The following is a 15,097-nucleotide window of genomic DNA, read 5'->3' on the forward strand; positions in this document are numbered from 1 at the left end:
GTGGTGTGAGGGAATCTGGGCATTTTAGTGATTTATTTATTTATTTATTTATTTTTAATTTTTTTTTTTATTTTGTTCCGTATTGTTTTGGAAAGTTTTACCGTTTTTTTTTGGTGTTTGTGGACAGGCATGCGTTAACACTGCTAGGAACATGGCTCAATTCCTGGAAGCTGATCCCATAGAGCAGGGGTTCCTAAACTGGTACATGTACTCCTGGGGGTATGCAAGGTATCTGTGGGGTACATGGGAGAAACAGTGTAATAGTGGATTTGATTTTCATTGTAATAATTGGTATTTAAGAGGTAAAAATAGAAAATGCATGCTGGTAGGGGTACCCAGACAGCTGGTAAATCTCAAAGTGGGAACACAATAAGAAAATTTGGGAAACTCTGCCATTGAGCATACAATCATGATGTATATTTGGCAGCAGACAAAAAAAAGTGATGGAAGTATGATCTTCAAGAAACTATTTTTAGCTCAACTACCTGGAGTTTTCTTTTAAAATCTGAAAGAAAAAGTGGAAACCTTAAGAGATGAAGAAAGAAATGGAAGCCGAGACATGAATTGTATATTTCAACAGATGAAAAAATTAAGCCATTGCATGCATCCCAGTATTATTGGCTATGCTGGGATGGCTTACTCAAGGCAGATCTTGCCTTGAGCAAGGGGCTGGACTAGATGACCTCAAAGTTCTTCCAGCCCTGCTTTCCTATGATCCTAGGTTAAGTTTTAAGCAGGAACAATTCCTTCCCTCTTAATCTTTGTTTCAAGATGAAGAAGTCTAAGTCAGCTCAGATGCAACTTGAAGTGAACACCTGATTGCAAGATGGACAAGTTACTGGTATAAGCACATGCACTGTTAACCACAGCATTTCTCTCTCCTGAAGAGAAAAAGGCAACTCCACTCCATACTGCCAGCAGAGAAAAGCACATTTTTCATGCCCAGGCTAGTATTTACATGCAACAGAGTAAAAGGGCAGGAAAATATATTGCAGTCATCATTTAGTCAGATGTTATTCTACCTTGCCTCAGCCCACCTCTTCCAGAAGCACACAAGCAGTTACGTGACATTCAAGATCTCTTCTCTAAATGTCTGCTTACTCCCGGGCATAGAGTATACCTGAAGTTCAACTGTCACTTGAATGTGATGAAATGGAGATATTGGTATCCCTGAAGAGGTGTTGTGGCTTGTTTTCAACAACTGAAACACAGGAGTTTTCCAGCAGTTCTTTATTTATAACGTAGGCTGAAGCAATCATTACAATGTAGAAGAGAGACACAGTTACAGCAATTCTTTATACCAGTTTAGAACAAAAAACTGCACACAGAGAGGTCAACTCTCAGTACAAACTAGCAACTAAACCACAATAATTTACCATTAGAAACATTTTATTTTTTAGCTGTGACACTGCTTTTACAATATGCAAAAACACAAACAATAGAACTATTCAAAGGGTCTTGTCACATTCTTTCTACATTGAATTTGGCAACATTTTATATTAAATTTTACTGAGATTATACTAACGTTTAAGAACTAAACAAGTGAAAAGCTGTACTCTGGTACAGTTACATCCATTTATTTCAAAGGTTTAAATAACACTTTTACCTATCATCTCCTATCAGTTTTTGTTTAAGCAAAAACCATCTCAAAGCCTCATTTGCACAATGCATCAGCTACTTGATTCAAGATTGGTGGGCTACACCACAGGCACTACTGTTTATTATATTCTGTAAGAAGGAGCTTGTTTTTCAAAGAAAGGAAGGTTTAACATCTTCTAAGAATCATGCCTTTTTTGCTTTAAAGCCGTAACAAAAATGTTAAGCAACCACAGCAGTGTAAAATGTTATATAGAACACAGTGACTATACAGTTACAAGGCTCACACCCAATGCAGTTATGTATTAAAGCATAAGAGGTTATGTAGGCAAGACTAGAGCCAAGAGAAATCTGCAGGGTGTCGGGTGCAAACAAGCCCCTTACACAATTTTTTTGGTGCATGTTAACAGTCACAAATGTAAAAGTCTGGTGTCACTCTCACGCATGGTTCTGATGTGGACAGGCTGACTGTGTGTACCCTTTTGGATTGAACACTAGTGTCACCCTGAGTTCTCCACATTTCTCTTGGCTTTAGGAGATGGGTATCGCAGCAATAACTTATTTTTACTTTAAGGAAAAAAAAAACAACTCATCTATAATTCTATCAATAACATTCCAAAAGTACATTACCTAGGATACAAAAGAGAATATAGTGGTCAGCCTCCCCGTAACATGAAATAAAAATCAGTCACCCCTCCCCCCACCCCTGCCCTTTCAGTATTTAGTAAAAGCCAATCATCTGCCATTTAAAAGAAGGTAAGAAAAACAAGCCCCTGTATCGGAAAGAAACATCTGCAATTTACTAGATGTCAAGCTGGTTACCGCTGTCAAACCATTAAATGTTTTCTTAAAATATTTGGGCTTTTCAAGGTGCCCAGCCTGCTGGGCAGTCAGTAAAAGGCATTTTGATATATCTAAGAACTCCCTGCCAACATTTTAAAATGTCTTCACATTTGTAACTGCCTTAAGCCTCTTGAACTTTTTTGAACTTCAATGAAAGGATGAGCAGAACAGAAAGTGAATGAGGAAGAACTAAGCCTACACAGTGACAGCAGCATGCATGTGACTTCAAGTTGTTGCTCTGCGGACAAGAAATGTCAGGGGGAGGGAGGTTATCTTTAAACACCCTACAGAAACAAACACTGCAATCCAATATGGCTTATTCTGATGCATTTACCATGAAGCTACTAGTAATTAATCCTACTAGACTACTTTGTGCAACAGCATCTGCTATTTTGATGGCATTCCCCTCCCTCATTCTTCCCAAATATTCTACCAATTGCAGGTTTCTTCCTTGCATTATATTGCTTTTATTGTCAATTGCCATTCCTGCTTTTTGTATGAACACATTTTATCATACTTAGATGAGGATCTATTCCTTACTGGTTCACTTAAAAACTTTAAAATAAGTCCCATTTGTGTTTAACCTCACTATTACAAGGCGCTCTACAAAAGCTTGCAAAAAAGCCAAATGCATTAAATCCCTTTGCTGAAGTTAACGACTTAACTTTGTTCTCTTATGCACTGAAAACTTTACAAAGTTATAAAAAAGTTAAATGGGATTTGGCACCTTCAGAAAATAAAAGCATAGCTTGGATCAAAAAATGTGCAGAAACAAAATCGTTTGTATTTACAAATTAAAACACCAGTGAGGAGCACGTCTGTTACTATGCACTTTCATCTCATTTTCTCTTTTAGAGTATTTTCAAAACCGTCTGTTACTGAGTTTCCTACAAAATCGTTTGACTAGATTGGAATGGATAGAGACAGATAAGGTTTCATCACAGTTTATTCTCAGTGACTAGTACTCTGGCAGTGTTCTCACATCTAGGAAATACGAGGTGCCGAGCGGTCGTTGGTGGTGGTCTTCTTCAGCTTGACACCACGGCGAATGGCATTGAGCATGTCTTCACCTTGTGGGGCGTCTCCAGGGCTCATGTCCCCCAGGTCCGACTGTGGCTGGCATGGGGGCGCAAGCATGCTGGAACTCTCCTTCTCACTTTCTTCTCCCTCACTTTCAGGAACTGCTTGCCTCTGTTCATCAGTAGTACTCAGTTTCTGGCTGGGTGGTGGAGGGTTGACAGATGCTTGTCCACTCCACGAGGAAGGCATGGCTCCTTGGCCACCATCTGCCAAGGGAGACTCAGGACTCTGCTCAGCAGATTCTTCTGCTCCAGCCAGGGTGCCTGGCAGTCCCCCCGGGACGTCTGGTACAGTTGGTGTTTTGACAGGAATGACTGGGGTCTTGATTGGAATAGGGCCTGCTCCAATGGTGCCCCGCCTGACCGAAGGCTTGGTGGAAGGGGTCCGTCTGATGGTTGCTACACCAGGTGTAACTATCACAGGTCCCAGAGTCGTTGGCAGGCCAGCAGTAGACGCGGGGCGCTTGGCCTGGAACATTCGCCGGTAGGACTGGCTGATGTCGCTGTTTCTCGGAATGGTTGAAGATTTGTCGAATTCTTGTTGTTCTGCCTCCTGGTCACCACTCACTGAGAAATAATCGTAATCTGAAACTGAAACCAAAAACAGCATCATTAGCAGCAAGCTGGAACAAAATGGCTGTGGCAGGCCAGTAAGTGTGAAGCCAAAAATGGGCACTACTAGTAGCCAGGACAGAGCTACACCACTCAGGGTAGTTGCTGCTCCTAGGCAAGAGTTAGCTGATCTGCATTAACTGTTCCATATGTCTTACTCCTATCCTGCAGGAAGCAAAGATAAACTGCAATCATTTATCCCCAAATGAAATGGGTGCTTAACAATTGCAGTTTAAACTTCCATTTGCTTCCAGGTGGAGTGGACACACAATGCAGTTACAGCAAGTTCAACTGAACTCTGGTAATCCACCCCCTCAACCTTCATCAGTTAACATAACTTTGTTTGTCCATCCCCTGTGCTTTAAGAAACTGTTAGTGGGAGCAGCCCCTGGTAAGGAGAGCCTTTACCAACCTGTGCTAGTCCCCAGACAAAGTCACACCCCTATGGCCTTGTAGCCAACATTGCCAAACCTGAAGTCAGGCACCCAAATAAAAGTAGCTGATCTTGGAAGTGCTGAGCCCCCACTTCTACCACTAAAGCTAATGAGAGCTGTGAGCACCCAGCAGGGGGAAGGGAAAGTCAGGATGCTCATTTAGGGGTTGACACTGAGGTTCTGGAGTTTGAGCTACTGACTGCTATGCTGTGGCAGGACGTGTTTGCTAATGCCTTATTGGGCTAACTATATAGCTGGAGAGAGAGAGAGCGTGACAGAGCTCAAGCAAGGTTTCAGGCACAGAATCCCCTTCCTCAGGGTCACCTTGTCTAACGTCTCTCCCAACTATAGATAGTTAGTCCAATAAGAGATATTACCAGACTAATCCTACTTCTTGCGTGTCTCTTGGACCATCGTGGCTACAACGCCACGGCTGTGACATTGATGCCTGTCACAACCATGTCCCACCATTTTGAATAAAAATGCTTAAAAATTGCCAAAGATCAATCCACAGTCCTAGGCTGTAGGTGGCACTGCAGGGTACACACGGTTGCTAGGCCTCAAAGATTTCTGCAGCAAGTAACAGGAAAAACAGCTCCTAGCTGCTAACACAGCCTGAATCGTGAGAGTTAAGCTGGTTCCTTCCTTCTCACATGAAGGCTGGGCCAACTCGGGCTTTCAGTTACACCTGTGCAACTCCTATTACCTTTAACAGACTTGCCCAGGTGCAACTGATCCAGGCTTAGTCCACAGTTCTGTTGATGCAAGGGGAATGGAATCCGGCTCAGCCCCTCCTTGCTCACCGCCAGTTCTGAAGGTGAACACAGAAAACCCTTACTGCAATTGTCACATAGCCCCTGACTGTGCTTTTGGCACATCCAGGTTTCAATTACAATTACTAGTTTATACCTGTTCACACCCTCCCTCCCTTCCTCCAAGCAACTCACAAAATGAGGGTGCCAGGAGCTGAACAGAGGATGTAACGCCAAGAACTACAGAGCAAAATCCATGGATTTGCTACTGGCTAGTGGCTCATACAACACGCTTCCCCCCTCCCCGCCCTCAGTCCAGTGATTTGTCTTTTAAATACAATTCAAAATGCCTGAACTGATTTTCTACAAAACCAGTGATGCATTTAGGGTGCAATTCACTCCCTTGCAGAGAGGCTGCGCGAGGCATTTCACAGCACATCAGCCCTCAAGGGCCGACTCCGTCCCATCATTTCTTCAGCAAAGTGCAGTTTTGGACTCCACCTTTCAAAAAGGACATTAGAGAGGGCTCCAGAAGTGGACAATAAAAATGATAAAGGGCCTGGAAGGCAAGTCCTGCAAGGAAAGGCTGAAGGAGCTAGGCACATTCAGCTTACAGAAAAGGCATTTAAGAAGGGACATGACAGTAGCCTTTAAGAGCTGCCATAAAGAGGAGGGAGGATACGTTTTCTTTCTTGCTGCAGAGTAGGACACAGACCAATGGCTGGAAGTCTCAGCAAAGCAGGTTTAGACTGGATGTCAGGAAGAACGTCCAGTCAGAGCGGCGAGCCAGGAGAACAGACTGCCCAAGGAAGTTGTGGCGTCTCCATTACTGAAGGTGTTCAAGAAGAGTCAGTCCCTGGTCAGAGAGGATCTAGACATAGCTATGCCCATGTTCTGCCATGGGTTTTCCCATGTTTCTGAGCTTTGCTGTTTGCCACGTGGTAGTGGGGAGAATTCCCTCCCAGCCCATGTAGCAGGGCTTCGTTTTGTGGGGTTTTTGTTTGGTTTTTTTTAAGTCTTCCTCAGATGCACTGTGTGCTGGCTGTAGCCAAGGCTTGGGATTTTGACTGGAGTGTGCCAATGCTCTCTTATTGGGACTTAAAAGGCAGAGGTTCCTGGCTAGAGAGTCTTGTTCCTCCACTCGGCGTCAGACCAATCATCATGTTTGGGGTCACAGAGGAATTTTACCCCATGGTTAGAAAGACACAAGCTGTGGGGGGCTTTGCCTTCCTCGGTAGCAGGGGGCATGGCCCTCTTCCTGGGATCTCTTGAGCATATATTAACAACCTTTTACAGCACCAAGAGGTTGGTCGCTGTGGTCTCCCTTTTACCGGTGGTGGGTTAGGGTGTTATGCCTTGTGTTACGCCATAGTTGACTTGTTTTGCCAAGAGACTGGATGATAGACTTGTATAGGATGTTTTGTATACGGATAAACCTGCTTCAGGGGGATTGGACTAGATGACCTATGGAGGTCCCTTCCAGACCTACTTCTCTGACTCTGCCTTTGCTTAAGAGAAAAAAGGGCTGAGAACCTTGTGAGACAGACGCGTTGATAACACTCAGCTCACACTTGCACCTGAAAGCCCTTCAGCAAAATAAAATGAGCTTTTCCCTTGTCCCATTACTGGCCCTGCAACAGAGCTTCATTTCCTGAATCCAATTCCTTAAGTACCAAGGGGGCAGGGCCTGAGATAGCCCTCGTTAGGAGTGCAGCACCTGGGCAGTAAGTAAATTCAGGGCCATTTACCTTGTGATGGGATAGTGTCCTCTGAACAGCAAGGCGTGGTCGTCTGAGTGCTGTAGCCACTGGAACACTGTAAGGAATCCCTGCTGCTTCTCTGGGTGTCCAGCTGCAGACCCCTTGTCAGAGCCAAAGCCAACTCCTCACATGCTTCCATCTCCTCTCCTTGCTAGGGACACAGAGAACAGCGTGTCATTGCATTTATGAATGGTTTGGTCAAGTCAATACGTAGGAGTCCTCCCTTAGCTTGGTCCTCCCCCCACCATGTCCTTTGGAACCTGGCATCACCACCACAACCCACCAGGACATTTTAAACCAGTGGTGCTCAACTTTTCAGGGTGGTGGGCCCGGTGCTTGCAGTCTGGCTGTGCCACAGGTCAGCAATCCCCTCTGGTAGCAGAGTGGGGAGCAAAGGGGACAGGAAATGGCAGCCAATGTTGGGGTGGGGAGCAAGTGAGCATGAGCTTACCTCTTATTCAGCATCTGCCATAGGGGAGGGAGAGAGGAAGGAGTGCCTGCCTTAAGGGAAGGGAGAGGGAAAGAGCAAAGAGGGTGTGAAGAGGATCAGGTGCATGGCTGGGAAGGGGACACCCTGGGCTGAGCTCCTTGACACTAAATCCCCGTGCTGCAGACCAGATCCAATCACTTCAAGGGCTGGATCCAGCCCACAGGTCAGAGGCTGAGCACCACTGTTTTAAACCACTGAGAGGCAGGCGTGGCGCACGTGATAGCGACTGGTAGTTTCCAAATCATGCACAAGGCTTCCAATGACTGCCGGAGCTCTGTCGTTCTGTGCCTGTACAGTGAGATGCCCCAGCCAAAAGCACATGAAACAACACTCCTGCAAATCACCAACAGACATGTCCCCTCTGCACTGAGCTGGGTTAGTAAAGAGCATCACCCTTGCGGCAGTTGACACGGTCATACTCCGAGGTCTCTGGGCCTCCTCAACGGGCAGAAGTGGTCCACTCTGGGCTCCTCCATTAGGGTCTGGCTCACGTTTTTCTTTGCGGCGTTGCAAGGTGTTTGCCATAGGTTGGTCATAGGGGCCGGGCTTAGCCCAATCCTAAAGAAATGTTTGCATTAGGAGACATGGTCTCATGGAACTACAGCCATTCCCACTACATCACAATATCAATACAGCACATTGTGTATCACAGTATATAGGTGCACTACTTAATCTGAGGTTACCTGGAAAAACTTCCTAGTGCAACAACTACTTCTGCTAACCTACTGCCCCTTTAAACAGAGGTACCTAAAATATTAAAATACCCTGGTTCTCTCTATATGAGCCTTTCAGTTGTTTAAGGCCCAACATTTCAGAACTAGAAAGATGTACACTTGCAAACCACCACAAATGGGCAAACGCGGTGCATCTGCGAAGGCCAGTTAGTCATGCAAGAGTCCTTCTGCATATCCAAGAGATGGAGCACACCACATCCTGTGCACAGCTCTGAATGCCCCCAGAAGTAGAAATGTACATATTTTGAAGCCTACTCATCAGCTTCAATCCAGGCTGCAGTTATGAGCTGTGTGGAGACTGTTTCCTCTCCTTTCCACACAGATGTGGAATGCACCGAGTCTTGGGCACTTACTCAAGCTGACAGGGACACATTCACTTAGGGATCTACCAAGCGGTGAAACTCCAGGTGAAGCTGGGGACTGTGTACCAAACAAAGTCTCTGGCACAGATGGCAGATGATTCACTGACCACCTACTCCACAGGTCCCAAAGTAGTAATGCTCAGTTACCTGTAGGGCCTCATCTCATCTCCTTCTCCAACAGGGACAACTTGGAGACCACTGACAGCAGGTTAGCTGCTAATTACCTACTCTGGTGCCATCTCCAAATCAATGGCTTTATGCCAAGCCAGGTCTACATGGCAGACTTCTGTTCGCACAGGCTGTCAGGGCTGATGAGGTTCCCGACCGAGAGAGCTATGGTGGCAGAAACCCCTGGTGTAGAGACTGGCATGAAGCCCAGCTATGCCCCAAACACTTTGCCAGTACAGTACTTCTCACCCCAGTATCTTGCTCCAGTAGATGCAGCTGAAGATGCTCAAGGCCCACAGTTATCATTAGTCTCCTCTGCATGTGGTTTGCCAGGAGTCAGCCCTATAGTCTCCACATACTGGACTGGGGAAGTACCGGACACTTATGTGTAAAAATCTCAGAGCTAACAGGGGACAGTCTCCAGAGCCAGGAGTTATTTAAAAAGGGCCTTCTTACCAATTCATTTCCTGGGAGCATATGTAATGTTGGAACAAATCCATGGCCATCTAGCAAGTCACAGCTCCTGAAGTCAGGACCACATGGAGCCTCAACATTATCAAGGAGAAAAAGCTTCAACCCATTTACTCCAAAGACACAATCTCCTTCTCCCACTTGCAAGCAGGGAGCAGTACTGGAGTGATGAGGCAATGGAGCAGTCCCCATGACATCCACCAATGAACTGGTTAAAGTAACAGTAGCAGAGTGGTTTAGGCACCTCACTACAGCTCCAGAAGCAGGCATTTGACCCCATTCTGGGTGGGTGCCAAAGGCTGCCCCCAGGCTACACAGCAGTAAATGTGTACCTTATCACCCACCTGGAATGGGTAAGTCGAAGGCCGCCAGACATGAGGTTAGCTACAGAAGCTGGCATGCCTTCATCATGCCACCCCATGGGCTATTAAGCTCAGTAGGACCCAGGACCTTTTTGGCTTCCTCTACATGTCCTGACTCATTCATTACAATAGCTAAAAATAATACGTGCACCTTGTTACACAGTGTAAGAAACAACGTTTTCACTAAACAAATGCTGTGCCAACCCTACACTTGCGGCCTCAGGGTGGGTGCTGAAACACTTACAGACGTCTGGCTCCCAGCAGCAGAAGGCCCAGAGTGCATTCAGCCAAGATGCCTTCTCCCATTTCCAAAATCTGACCGTCATCCACTTGTTAAAAGGAACGCAAGTACTAATATCAGACTGTTCCTGTTGCTGCTGAAATGCTCGTTACCTTCCTTTAGATCATTATATTTATCACTGCATGACTCTAGTAAATGTTTAGCACCTATCTCCACTCTAGTATGGTATTAAAATAGCCAAACGAACTGGTAATGATGTGGGATTTGAAATGCTACAACTATAGTGGGTTGTGTAGGCATGGAGAGGAGAGTGCTGCTACAATGAAAGAAACACAAACCTTCCAGCTAGGGATCTTAGATGATGGTAACATGCCAGGCCCAATGGTGTAATAATGAACGTAGTCTGGATGGAGGGCTGAGGAAGCCCGACTCCATGCGCGGGATGCAGGCAGGTAATGAGGGAAAGAACCTGCACCAAATGAAGCTACGGATGGGTCACTTGGTAAACTACAGTGATAAAACCCATTATACAACTGGAAATGAAAAACACAAACAAAAAGAAAGAAATTAATATAAACAGGATGAATATGGAAATACACAGCCACACATGCTCTAAGGGGAGAGACATTCCTCATATTTCAAAGCAAAAACAGAGAACTGCAGCAAACAAACAATGGGGAGGAAATCAGTACGGTGTTTGCTCCTGAAGGATTGCTTGAAAATTGTTATTGAAATAACCAATTTCCACAGACAATCTAGAAATGATTTTCTCTGGGCTGAGCCACTTTGCCCAATCTCTGGTGGAGATGGCATGCTGCATTGAGTCTCAACAGGTTGGTTATGCCGACTCTGGACACTGAACCTCAAACATCTCCAAAGCTGAAAGCCTTCGTATGTTGATGTCATTCATGGCATACAACAAAACAGAGCAGAGAAAGCATGCAGCCCCAGAAAATGACTATCCCAGCAGCATAATGAGAGGGGAGGGAAGAAAAAAAAAAATATGAAAAAAAATGGCAAGGATTACCAGATGTAAATGGATACTAATACCAACTTCCTCCCCCAGATTCAGAACATATCCCAAGCTTATTCTAGCCTGTTTTGTTTTGTTTTTAAATGTACCCGAGCTGGTTAGAGAGTAATGCATGCTACATAATTTAGGAAAAGAAACCTGGACAGTAAAATGTGGACAAGAGCTTTTAGGCAGCCTCCTGCCACGCTATGGCTGCACTTTTTCCAGAAAGCCACCACTGTTACGTTGCCATAGTTTGCAGGTCATCCCAACTGGCACTTTAAGACATGTTTCACCATGGTTTACTTATTCTTTAAAAGGGAGCATGTAACAGTTCTTCATAGGGAGGAAAATCTTAGCTGCATGTCCCATGCACGTCGTTCACATCACTGACCCGGGAGAACAAGCTTAAAGACTGGTATGTCTGCAAGATGAAATGTTTCACCTTCTCTGTGGAGGCCCAAGCCCCCATGGTGGAGCCTGAGCTGACTGAGGTGGGGGAACTGCACTCGCTCACTGACTGGCAGGTTTCAGAGGCTTCAGAAGAGGCAGAGCTGGATGAATTCTGCAGCGTAAAACGGCACCGCAACACCGCAAAGAAAAGAAAACAAGCCACCAAAAAAAAAAAAAAAAAGAGAGGGGTTGGGGGTGACAAAGTGCACACAGACAAACACAGGAGAAGGGGAAGGATAAGAGAAGCAGAGGGTTAGGCATTAATCATTAATAACTGCTCAAAACCATCACTAATGATCAGCAATTTAACAAGAGAAGAAGCCACAACAGTTCCTTAAGACAGAGGCCTGCTGCACTGGGGTGAGAGGCCTCCATTTCCTCGCACCTGATCCCTTGCCGTGCCTGCACCTGCAATTGGAGGGCCCAGTCCTGTTGGGGAACGAGACCCTGCCTGTAACAAGTCGATGAAGCTGAGAAACTCAGCACATCGCACAACTAGGCCTTCAATGCACTTGAGCTGTTTTACAGCAAATGCGTGTCACCCCAGAGCTCGCTACGTCAGGATTCAGCCTGCCTGCAGGAAGGTGAACAGGAAATGCCACTGGTGTTTACACGTTCTGGAGTTTTTCTTTGGATACAAAGCTCGGCTGAGCCTTTGGCTCCTGGGTTCACGTCATGATTCCTACTGGCTGCAAAGTTTCAACATTCACCTTTCCTCTGGTGTCCTCTCCCTGCCTACACCGATCATGGCCGCCTTGCAGCACGTTCTGCACAGATCTGACCAGCGCTTTGCAGAGTAACATGTAGGATTCCTCCGAGGGTAGTAACCTGCCATCTGGTCCGTCAGTGTGACCCTGTTCATTTCACAGTCTGTTCTTCAATAACCTTTCATGGTCAACACACACAGTTCTTCACGCTCTGGGCCACTGCCTCACTTTTATATGAAACTGTACTTCACATCTATTAGCCTATTAACCTGCAAAAACCTTCGCACTATCTCCATCTGCTGGCATTCTTTATTCACTCTATTTTCAATTCATATACAGCACTTCTGCCCAAAAGCGTACTAGATATGCCTCTTCCTTCTGCAACGGTGTTTCCTAGAAAGACAAAATCCCACTGAAAAGCCCAATTTCCCAGGGGATTCTACTAAATCCTGCACTTGATCTGTATCAAATTTGAAGCAACTGCATGTAGATAACTTGTGAAAGTTTCCTTCTCTGAAAGACTAGCAATGTAAGACGAGTTCCTGATAGGACCTGATCAGTGCTCTTCCCAGAGAAGTTAAGGCTTTTCACTGAGACTTAGCACTTCACCAAATGCGTTCTGGAAATGTAGGTAAACTTCTCCTGTGTTTTAGTTTGGATCATTTGAGTGACGGACTGCATCATCCTCTACGTTTGGAAAACACTGAGGCTGTATCTACATGAAATAATACTGCACAGTGGTTACTGCCCGTTTTATTTAGTACTCGTTTATGCAAGTACTAAATAAATGCGCAGTACCCCGTTTGCAGTAAATCCAAAGAAGTGATTCTCCTGCTTTACTCAACATTGGTGAGACCACAGCTGGAGTATCGTCCAGTTCTGGGCACTGCTCTCATCCTCATCAGCAGAGTCCCATAGCCTTCCTGATTTGTACAAGCAGAAGCCAGTTTACAAAGCCGGCTTGCGCTGTATTTCTGATCTAGCTTCCATTTTTAAGTGATCCGCTTCTCTCTACTCTATATGGGAAAACTTCAAGAATGCTACTTCTGTTAGTAAAATTAGACCTTGCACTTTGAGAACAGCATTTGTTTTGCTCCAATTGTTCTTCCAACTTGTTTTGTCTGCTTATTCTTTTACAAAGACACCGTCCAATTTTCACTGTCATCGGGCCGTTTCAAAAAAGCCTCTTCAACTGTGTCCATAACTTTCACTGCCCTCTGTCCTGACCAGATGTAAGCCACGATGAATTTCAAAAGCAGCCTCTGACTCTGTAATTATTGCCGACTTTCCTCCAGTGCATTTCTTATGTTATAAAACACAAGGCATTTCATGTTCACTCAGAGGCATTCGTAAGTCCAATAAACAGAGCACCTGATCACTGATGTTCTTAAGCCCTGGTTTGTCTGTTGTGCCTTGCTGTGCTCAGCTTCAGGGGGTGAAACACCCAGCATGGGCAGCAGTCCCAAAAGCAATTTTATGCTTTCTCTGCCACTGGTTTCTACCAACATACTTTTGTTTGTTTTACACACTTGTAAAAACCACTTGTAAATCCAGCCCCACCTGGACAAGACTGGCTTTGTGATTGCCAAGTACAAAAAAAAAAAGCTTGTTTATATTCTGTGCAAAGACTAATGACCTTGATTTTGATTGCTTAGTTAACATTTGATTCATTAGGAATAAAGTACTTCTTAGAGCTTTACATGTCTGGACATACTATGGCATGCTCTGACACCCTTAGTCCCTGAAGTCAATAGAAATGTACCTGGAAAAAAGGCCATTAAGCCAGAGTAAAAGCGTCAAAACCTAGCCCTTTTTGTCCAGTTTCTGTCCAGGGTGTGTCAGCTATCTTGACTCTTTTCCACAACAGCCTTCATTTTGCCCTTGAGGATCAATGACAGACTAAATAACCCTTTACCTCTGCTAAAATCTGAATCCTGCTTATCTGACTGCCCCATTATTGCCCATTTTTTAAAAAACGATTTATTCTTAAACTGCTAATTGGAAAAGTGTTGTTGTATGCTTGCTTAAAAGTTGGGTAGATGTATAAAACCAACTTCCTGTAGCCTGACTGGACTGTACTCCACAGTTTGAATCCCTTTAGACGGTGGATGTACCTGATCCCTTTCTGCACCTTTTCATCCATCACCGAAACAAAACAAATGCTTTTGTCACCTTAAACAATACGTATGTTAATAAACATCAATCCAGGGAGTTAAAACCCATCAGCAGCGAAAGGTCAATCAGTACAGGGAGTAGTGCTTTTTATCCGTTGAAAGCTCCCTGCTTCCCAGAATGTTAATGTTAGAAACAATGACACTCGGGTTTCAAAAACATTCAGCAAACAGTATCTGTGCATTTTCCCCCTCCCCAGCTTTGGGAGCACAATGCCAGAACGGAAGTCTGTGAAGTTAGGCACACGCAACATAAAATACACTGCATATTCAACAGCCTACTGATAAATTTACCCTTGCATTTTTTTGTCAGCAACACACACACACACACACTTTACTTAGTGCTGCACATACAAAACAAGACTAGCCAAAATGAAGCAGCAGCCAGGCAATGATGCATCACTTTCACCTTGAGAAAAAGATACATGGAGTAAGAGATGTGGAATCTGTACCTGTTCATTATAGGAACATACTATACTAGAAAAGTCAAAGTAAAATCGCAGTAGGTCTCAGCTACTGCTCTCCTACAGCTCCAGAGTAACTGCGGTGGCGTTTGGGTTGCTTTGTCACTTTGTGCGTCACAAAATGAAGTAAAATGATACTTGGTGTCACCCCTCAGTTCCACTGATGTTATTTCAGTTTACACCGACTAAGCAGCTGTTAAAGTGCAGATAAATGCGTCTCCAACTGCAGATGTTGACTACATAAAGTGGCCTTATCAGAAAAAAATCCTTTGGCTGCAGACATGACTAGAGTTGTTATACAGCAACTCAGCACACTTTATACAGCTGCTCTGGAACGTTTGAACAGCTCAGGGGATCCCAGTATGTAAAACCCATATGGTTTAAAT

At 44.8% G+C, this 15,097-nt stretch overlaps 1 protein-coding gene across 12 annotated transcripts in view; it reads right to left on the reverse strand.

The window, feature by feature from the left end:
* Positions 1-1,213: 1,213 nt before the first annotated feature.
* MTSS1 (MTSS1, I-BAR domain containing) overlaps positions 1,214-15,097 on the reverse strand; it is a 244,768-nt gene continuing 230,884 nt past the window's right edge. For 3 of the 12 annotated variants that reach the window (XM_019528141.1, XM_019528142.1, XM_019528140.1), the window contains 6 exons: positions 11,362-11,481; positions 10,243-10,437; positions 7,960-8,124; positions 7,065-7,227; positions 5,271-5,375; positions 1,214-4,109 (listed from right to left, as the gene is read on the reverse strand). In XM_019528141.1, the coding sequence (XP_019383686.1) occupies positions 3,424-4,109; positions 5,271-5,375; positions 7,065-7,227; positions 7,960-8,124; positions 10,243-10,437; positions 11,362-11,481 (1,434 nt within the window). In that variant the 3' untranslated portion in view covers positions 1,214-3,423. The remainder of the gene's footprint in view (positions 4,110-5,270; positions 5,376-7,064; positions 7,228-7,959; positions 8,125-10,242; positions 10,438-11,361; positions 11,482-15,097) is intronic. The other 9 variants (XM_019528145.1, XM_019528144.1, XM_019528147.1 and 6 more) reach the window with 6 other exon arrangements.

This window comes from Gavialis gangeticus, unplaced genomic scaffold (genome assembly GCF_001723915.1).
Source record: "Gavialis gangeticus isolate Ggan-Ray unplaced genomic scaffold, GavGan_comp1, whole genome shotgun sequence".
Taxonomy (NCBI): domain Eukaryota; kingdom Metazoa; phylum Chordata; order Crocodylia; family Gavialidae; genus Gavialis; species Gavialis gangeticus.